This window comes from Arabidopsis lyrata (genome assembly GCF_000004255.2).
Source record: "Arabidopsis lyrata subsp. lyrata unplaced genomic scaffold ARALYscaffold_5, whole genome shotgun sequence".
NCBI classification, from domain to species: Eukaryota; Viridiplantae; Streptophyta; class Magnoliopsida; order Brassicales; family Brassicaceae; genus Arabidopsis; species Arabidopsis lyrata.
The window spans coordinates 11,790,491-11,798,952 of NW_003302551.1; the positions used below are offsets into that span (position 1 = coordinate 11,790,491).

At 32.5% G+C, this 8,462-nt stretch overlaps 2 protein-coding genes and 1 long non-coding RNA gene across 3 annotated transcripts; 2 read left to right on the plus strand and 1 right to left on the minus strand.

Moving 5' to 3' along the window:
* Positions 1 to 3,912: 3,912 nt before the first annotated feature.
* Positions 3,913 to 4,709, plus strand: LOC9313457 (GATA transcription factor 14). Its single transcript, XM_002875671.2, has 2 exons — positions 3,913 to 4,087; positions 4,249 to 4,709. The coding sequence occupies exons 1-2, from the start codon at positions 3,920 to 3,922 to the stop codon at positions 4,693 to 4,695; spliced, it is 615 nt and encodes a 204-aa protein (XP_002875717.1). The 5' UTR covers positions 3,913 to 3,919; the 3' UTR covers positions 4,696 to 4,709.
* A 42-nt stretch (positions 4,710 to 4,751) lies between these two features.
* Positions 4,752 to 5,486, minus strand: LOC9311786 (ubiquitin-like protein 5). The gene is made up of 2 exons (XM_002877343.2): positions 5,159 to 5,486; positions 4,752 to 4,936 (listed from the first exon to the last, which is right to left on the minus strand). The coding sequence occupies exon 1, from the start codon at positions 5,386 to 5,388 to the stop codon at positions 5,167 to 5,169; it is 222 nt and encodes a 73-aa protein (XP_002877389.1). The 5' UTR covers positions 5,389 to 5,486; the 3' UTR covers positions 4,752 to 4,936; positions 5,159 to 5,166.
* Positions 5,487 to 7,739: 2,253 nt separating this feature from the next.
* On the plus strand, positions 7,740 to 8,458 carry LOC110228710. The gene is made up of 2 exons (XR_002332223.1): positions 7,740 to 7,889; positions 8,028 to 8,458. It is a non-coding gene; the product is annotated as an uncharacterized LOC110228710 (long non-coding RNA).
* The last annotated feature ends 4 nt before the right edge of the window (positions 8,459 to 8,462 follow it).

The window sequence follows — 8,462 nt, forward strand, 5'->3', positions numbered from 1 at the left end:
GATACTTTTCGAATTGAATTTTTGAGATTTGTCGGACGATTATGTTGTCGAATGATGCATTTCCGATATTCTATCTCCCAAAGAATAGATTGTCGTAAGACTTTTGTTACCGATTATTCGGAGGATTAAAATCCATTTATTCTCTGGTTGATCTAGAGGTGTCAAGCGGGCCGATAGCCCGCGGACTTTGTCCAAGTAGTCCACGACGGGGCGGGGTTGTACATCATTTTTCATGTCCATAAAATAGCGGGCCTCGCGGACAAGTCCAGAGTTGCCGGTTTTTGCGGATTTTATCTGCGGATTTGCGGGTCGGCCCGCGGACTACAAATATTTTTTAAAAAATGAATAAATAATATAAATACTTTTATATAATTCTGAAAATATATATGTGAAATATATGAACACATAACGAAATTTAATGTATAAAATTATAAGATTTACAAAAAACATAATACTAAATTTTTTTAAAATTGAAAAATTGTTAATTTCAAAATTTAAAAATTAATTTTATTTTTTAATTATTTTTAAAATATTATAACTAAGCCCGCGGGGCGGGCCTGTACATATCATTTTTGCCCGCAGTCCTAGCGGGCCGGTCCGTCGCGGTCTCAGAAACTTAAATGCCCATCGCGGACTGACCAGATGGATGTGGGCCGGCTCGTCTGACATCTCTAGGTTGATCGAATCGCTCCCCTAATTGGTTCACTAAAAATCCAGCAAAAACGACATTTTCACCAACATGAGTTGGTCAGAGAAGCGTGATTTTGCATGTCTATGATGTAGAAGTTCTTCCGTATACAAGTGGAATAAATGTGTTTTCGGGTTATAATGGCGCATAAAATGGTTTGTATACTATAAAGTCTATGTAATTACTATGAATTTTGCCCCTAAGAGACACTATTACGCGGATCCAATGGCCGGAACTAACAATGTACTGGTGTTTTCGAGGGGTCGAAAATTTTACCGTCTTCATCATAGAGTAATTTTGGTGAGACTTGTCTACATGTCGCTGCTAATTGATTAAAGAAAAATCACCCACATAATGACGATGAAATTGATTAGATATTCGTTTTCAGAAGATTACTTTGTTGCAAAGAGAAAGTAAATGTTAGCAGTGTGAACTTTCTTCCACTACTAAAAGTTGGAATCCAATTGATTCATTAATAATTAACCCTTGAAGGAGTGAATTATAAAGTATATATAACAAATTAATTACATATATTCCTGGCTCTTAGTTAGTATCAATGGGTGGCAACTTACATTAATGAATTTATATTTGTAGGAGTAGGACAGTAACTAATCCGACCATCCTGTAAAAATTTCACTATTTTTCATCATTTCAGGGTTCTATTTAACTTTGGGAATAACAAAGTGGATACAATTTATATGGTAGAATGAATCATCAAACTTCATAATGCTCTTGCCACCTTCGGATAAAATTATATAATACGAATAAAATACAAAATCATTTGAGATATAGACATTTAGATATGCATTAAAATTCTTTTCACTCTCCATTACGCAAAGGGTGACGTTTTACTGACTTTTAAATACTTGACAGCGTTTCTAAGTTACAGGAATTATTAATCTTTTTTGTCAACGTATGTAAAGACATATATACAAAAATTGAGAAAGATTTGTTGCCGAGAGGCAGTGAAGCAAATGATAGTGGAGTAAATCGTAAGGTTAAAAAAACTAAGAGGTTTTTAATTTGATTCACAATTCAAATATATTTGATTACATTTATAGGACATTGGAGACAACCGTGCAACCCAAAACATCTACATGCATTAAGTATATATTCGATAAATCGATAATCTTTAAAATATCCACTATTGCAAAATGAGATATAGTAAAAACCAATGTTCAAAAAATCAGTTTAGGTGGCGAATAATTGGTTTAGGCGGCGATGAGGCGTTTATGAATCTTTGAATACCCCGATATTAGTAAAATCGGTGAATCAAATCAGTTTACCGGTTTAGACGTTCAAAATTAGTATTAATCAGTCAAATCGGCCGGTTTAGTGACTCATTTTTTTCAATATAACACCATTTTGGATAAGTAAAAAAATTAATTAAAAAGAAAATTAAAATACTTATTACTAAAAATTGTAAATTATGAATTAACTATTAGGATATATTATAATTCATTCTATAAAAATATAAATTTTAGATCACAACTATTGATACCCGGAACAAACAAAGTAAATTATACGAGGATTTTAGGGAAAAGCAAGTTGTAGTTCAACAATTTTTAAGAATATCAATATCAAGACGAACTAAGTGTTCGAACCATATGTGATAGATGAACTAAAATGTTCGAGCCGAACGAGACAGCGAGCTAAGAATGATCTACCAAGACCCTCAGCGATTAAGCTTAACTGAAAAGATGTTGCATGTTCTTTTATGAGTTAACGTGAAATCCGGGATCTTTTTTTCAACAATGTTATTTTGTATTTGTAGAAAAGAGATAGTTTGCAAGTTTGTGCGGATTTTCCTTTTTACCCTTCTAATTTGTTCTCCTGTCGGGCTAAGCCGAGTAACGGGCCGAGCAAAACGATGAGCCGAGGCTAATTCTGTTTTATTAGGTCAAACTTAATTTGGACCGTGCTTTAATTTTGTTTATGGTGCGCAGCCCATATGAAACAACAACATTACCCTTGGAAATTTCATCTAGCGTCTAAAATATTATGAGAAACAGTATATATTTGAGAAAAATGTCATTTAAAGCATGAACTATGCAATTTCGTTGAAACAAAGAATGAACTATTCACCTGGTGAATTAAATACCTAATTTTTTGTTAACTTTTAATTAAATCATCAAGTCTTGTTGACTTCACCAATTGAGGCACGGATAAACAGAACAATTAGACGGTGTTTACTTTGCGTAAATGAGATCCGTTATTGTACTAAACGACGTCATCATTTTAATCAAACTAAAACCTCCAAATCGATTTAGTTTTCCCTAACTGAAACCTTAGATCTAGTTTCACTTTGTTTTCTCTCTTCTTCTTCTACTTCGATTTCTCTCTTTTCTCTCTACTTCGATTTCTCTGTTCTTCTTCAAATTTCGTCTTTGCTTTGTTTCAACAAAATTGCATAGTTCATGCTTTAAATGACATTTTTCTCGTATACATTTACCTATCAATACAATATATTATTATCTCTTTTAATGAAATTTCTTTAGAAAATCTCTTTCTTTGCATTGTATGTAAATTTCATTAAATAACGGCACGATAATTCTGTTTATATTACATATACATCGAATCAAATTTTAAATTCATATCTGATATCTGTGGGAATATAGAATCTTTTTTTCCATATTATTCATTTTGTCAATTTCTTTTTTTCTTTTTTTGATAATTTTGTTTATATTACTACAAGAAATGTTCTGAATAATTATGTAGATTTTTTTTTGAAAAGGATAATATAGAAAGTAGATAGATGTTGTGAAATTTGATCAAATCAAAACACGAATAGAAAACCGACCCAAATCAAACCATTCTCACACCCAAAACACCGTGAACCAAACTAAAGTTTGATTAACCCAATTTCGAAAACACTGTGAGAGCAAGCACTCCTAAGTCCTAACCGTCTCTAGTTTCGTCCCTTGGTGTAACTCGGTTTAAATTCACCAAGCCGATCGTATTAAAACCTTGTTAACCGAAACCAATCATAGAAAGAGTATCTAAAATATACCATCGCACATTCTAGTTTATCCACCTTTGTTTTTTTTTTTGGTTATAGACTCTCTTTCGACCGGAGAATTCTAAGGCAAGGAAGTTTCCTAGTAGTTTACATATAGAGTTAAAAATATTCACTTCCCTTAAACTTTATCCAAACTCTATTGTTGAGGATATATATATATATATATATATGAGCTATATGCATATAAAGTCAACTTCCTTTTAAGAGAAAAAATGTTGGGTCGTGAGGATGTTTTTGTAGACGTAGAAGAAGATTTTGGAACTGCCATGCAGCAACTTCCTATACCTGTCAACGAACTCGATAAATTACCCATGGATTTGGACTCGGTTTATGGTTTTGCGGATGAATTAAGAGAGATCATAGAAGATTCCAATTTACTAGTGAGTTTCTTTCAACTCTCTTAAACATGTTACGGTTTTGCTAATGAATTACGAGAGATCATAGAAGATTCCAATTCACTAGTGAGTTTCTTTCAATTCTCTTAAACATGTTTTAGTTTTACATGAAAATAAGAATCATCAATGTTCTTTCTACCATGTAGATTGAGGATTCTCGAAAGTTTGATGATCTTAACCACAACAAATTTATCGATGTTTCAAAACCGTCTAGAAACTCCTCAGCTCAGCCAACCGCGACAAGAGGTCGTTTTCATGCACCAACACGATCTAGAAACAAGCGAGGAAGAAAAAAAAGACTAAACTTCACTAGTCCAGCAGATCTCTTTGGCATTACAAACAAGAGTTGTTCACATTGCGGGACGAGAAAGACTCCCTTATGGAGGGAAGGACCGAGAGGAGCGGGTACGCTATGTAACGCATGCGGAATGCGATACAGAACAGGTCGGCTACTACCCGAGTACCGTCCTGCTTCAAGTCCCGATTTCATACCAAACGTTCACTCGAATTTTCATCGGAAGGTTATGGAAATCAGAAGGGAGAGGAAGTCACCTCCTCCCAATTATAGGTTTATAGATAGGGACAAACCATGAAATCTTATGTAAATGGCTTTAGTTTTAGATTGGTTTAGTATGATTTTTTCTAATGGTTTTTAAGACAAACCCCAAATCATATAGTACAAGTTTCAACGACAATTATTTTACACTTTTTTAGAAATCGTTATTCATTATTGAATAGAATTCATGCCTTTGAGTCGAGTTTTGGACTTGTTCTGTTCTTCAATCTTCAATACTGAATTTAGTCTTCTATTATTTCCTTCATAGATGTAAAAACCTACAATTTCAGCCATAATATTTGATATGAATAAACATTTCAATAAAAACAAGTAATCATATATAACTCAAAAACAAGTATATGAAGAAACAATTTCAATTTTAATCTTATAATTCTTTTAAACAAATTAAAAATTATAAAGAAAGTAATCTTCTAACTCAAATTCCGAAAGCATCACACCCTAAATCTCAAGTCTCATTACATAGAGATAAAATAGCGTACCGGATGATTTAGTTGTAGTAGAGCTCGAGACCCATGCCATCATGGATTTCATAATCGTTTAGAGTGATATGATCCTTGTAGATGTTGTACCATTTTTGGATCCGAATCTTATCGGGTCGGGTTCCAGTTTGGGCTGCCACAAGCTTCTTGAGATCTCCGATGGTGTCGTCCTCGTTGCACTTCACCCTCACTTTCTTCCCTAGCCGATCGTTAAGCACCACCTCTATCATCCTCACGATTCTTCTTCTATACCACCAAGACAAATATTCTCTCCTTTTTTTTCTCTCTTGGCCTCTGATTGAACTACGGGGAATGTTTTATCTCTAGGTTTGGGTGACTTCGAATATATTATTTACAAGTACGAAAGCTTTCTCTTGACCTCTAATATGATTCGAGGCACGTGAATTAATATTTTAGGGGTGTAATGTTTGGTCTTATGGCCCATTGAGCCAAAGAATTCGTTAGAGTACTAATAATTTTTGGAAAAATAGATAGAAAAACCACAAAACCATAGACTTTTTTTTGTGGATTTTCAAACCCCCACATTTTCATAAATGGTAAAATAAATCTTAGTATTAATATTTGAAAAAATATTTGAAAATATTGATAAAGATCCGTTGGAGGTATTACGGTTAGCGGAAAAAGAAGCACAATTGTGGCAGTATGCCCAAATTGAGCTTCATCATGAAATGCATGGTACTGTGGAATTGGTAAATCGGTCTCGAGTGGGGAATACTTCACTTGATTCGAATTATTCAGGATATTGTTGCTTTGTGGATGGATCATGGAAAGAAAATGATAAGTTCTCTGGTACATGATGGTTTTGTACTTCATCTAACGGAGAACCGCCAACCATGGGAGCTGCAAATCTCCGTCGAAGTTTATCTCCATTACATACCGAGTTTGAGGCCCTTCTCTGAGCGATGAAGTGTATGACAGGTGCAGATAATCAAGAGGTAGAGTTTTTTACAGACTGTTTTGATCTGGTTAAGATGGTGTCTTCTCCAACCGAATGGCCGGCGTTTTCAGTGTACTCGGAGGAATTTCAGAGCGACAAAGAAGAATTCTCATCATTCTCTTTATCTTTAATTTGTCGCAATGCTAATGTAAAAACGGATCATCTGGCACGAAAAATTCGTACAGAACCGCTTCATATCACATTTGTAAACAACATTCCACATGAATGGCTTTTGAGTTCTAATTAATTTCGGATGACAAAAAAAAAACTCCTAGTATTAATAAACTTAATTTAAATTCAAACAAATCATTATATTAAAACATAAATAAATAGAAACAATTTGATTTAGGGTGTTTCTTCTAAAATTCTAGTTTACAATATTTTTGTAAATTGAAAATTTGTAAGTCATGATGTAAAAAAGTTAAGGGTAATATTAGTGAATAGCCAAATAAAACAGATTTTGTTCGGTGTGTTACAAAAATTCATCAATGTGAAACCAAACAGATTTTGTTACGAATTATATGTAAATTCTTATATCGAAACCGAATATGAGTTTATATTAATAAAGTTTTATTAGGTTCGATCACATAAATTTACTAACGTAAAACCAAACCAAATTTTATAGTACTACGAAAAATACATGAATTTCCACATCAAAATATTTTCATTGGACAAAGTAAATACAAACCTGAAAACTCAAATAAAAAATATCAAATATGATATCCTATAAATTTTTGAAGTTTATATATAACATAACTTCTAATTGTAACAAAAATGATTTGTCTAATCTCAACTAAATGGTGAATAAATGTTCATAGCACAAAAAACCTAATTTTAGAAGAAAAAAAATCGTAAAACCGAATTTGAAATAAAAATCATAAAGTAAATTGTTTTTGTTTCTTACTGTTTTAATATAACGATTTTAAAAAAAATTGAGTTTATTAATATTATGCTTTATTTGACCATTTATAAAAATGTGAGGGTTTAAAAACACATAAAAAAAAGTTGAGGGTTTTTTACATATTTTTAAGAAAAGTGAGGGTTTTTTTACCTATTTTTCCAATTTTGAAAGGCATCAAATTAATAATACCAATTACACAATCTATTTTATTTAGGGGAAAGATCCTAAAAAAAGCTCCCTATTTATTTTTTATTTGAATGTTTAATATCTGAATTTGTTTGTCTGGAAAAAATACATATTCTAACTAAAGTATGCGATTTAAAACGTAAAAATTTAAATGTAATTATTTTCATACTCAATATCTTATAACAAAAACAAAATTTCAATTGTACTCTTACTATCTCAAATAATTATTAATATTTAAATGACATGACATTAATTTGAATTTTATTTGAATAAAATAATTAATATTCTTCAACTTTCCTTTTCAAATTAATAATGTAGATTCAGCTCCGCCTTAACAAATCTATTCATTTATTAGAAAATTGATTTTCCGACAACGCTTTTTTTTTTTTTTGAACAAATTATCCAACAACTCAACTCAGTTTATCCCGCAATTCGGTGTCATGGCCATTTTTAAATTGAATTAGATAAATTTTCATAGATTTGTATTTAGACAATTTTACGGATTGACGAGAGAAAGAAAAATACTATATCGATCAACGATCTTCGGCTATAACCATCTTGGATTACAATGAGTTTAAATCAGAAGGCTGCATGTGAGTAGATATCATCAGTTGTCTAAGAATATGAATCAATTACCGGGTTGGCAATATTTCCAACAATAATTACGAGATCAGGGCACTTCTCCGGTACTTGCGTATTTGAGCATTTCTCATATGACGAAAATACAATTTTGCTCAACTTCTTTTACAGTTTTAATCTGCTTTTTGATTAAAAAGAAAATGATGTCGAGCCTTCTACGCTTCTTTTCTTTTATAATTTTGTAGATGAGATACAAGCTATTTATTGATGACGCTGATGAAATTCGGTGAACGAGATGATCGTTGCGATGATGAAATCCGGTGACAATGATAAGATCCGGTCAAGATAAGAGAAGAGAAGAAGAAGACGACACTGTAAATGAGATGGTGGTGGTGATGATGAGACCCGGCATGCGCGGTGGTGAGAAGCAAGTAGAAGAAGGTGATGGTAAGATTAAGAACGACTAAATCTCGAATCTCGACTTATAACGGCGGCGATGGTGAGCTCAGCCTTGATGATGGTGGCTTGATCACTGTTAAATGCTTCAATCGCCTCGCTTTGACCAATCACACGACTGTTCTTTTCGCGATTTCCTCTAAGATTTTTCAATCACAAACATGTAATTTTCAATTTGATTTAAATTTGAAGATGAATTGGAAGTTTTTATTCAATTTAATTGG

Bases quoted from the DNA above. Each gene is read 5' to 3' on its own strand.
- LOC9313457 (XM_002875671.2), top strand. From the start codon at position 3,920: ATGTTGGGTCGTGAGGATGTTTTTGTAGACGTAGAAGAAGATTTTGGA. The intron at 4,088-4,248 runs GTGAGTTTCTTT...TCTACCATGTAG, and splicing joins TAGAAGATTCCAATTTACTA to ATTGAGGATTCTCGAAAGTT.
- LOC9311786 (XM_002877343.2), bottom strand. From the start codon at position 5,388: ATGATAGAGGTGGTGCTTAACGATCGGCTAGGGAAGAAAGTGAGGGTG.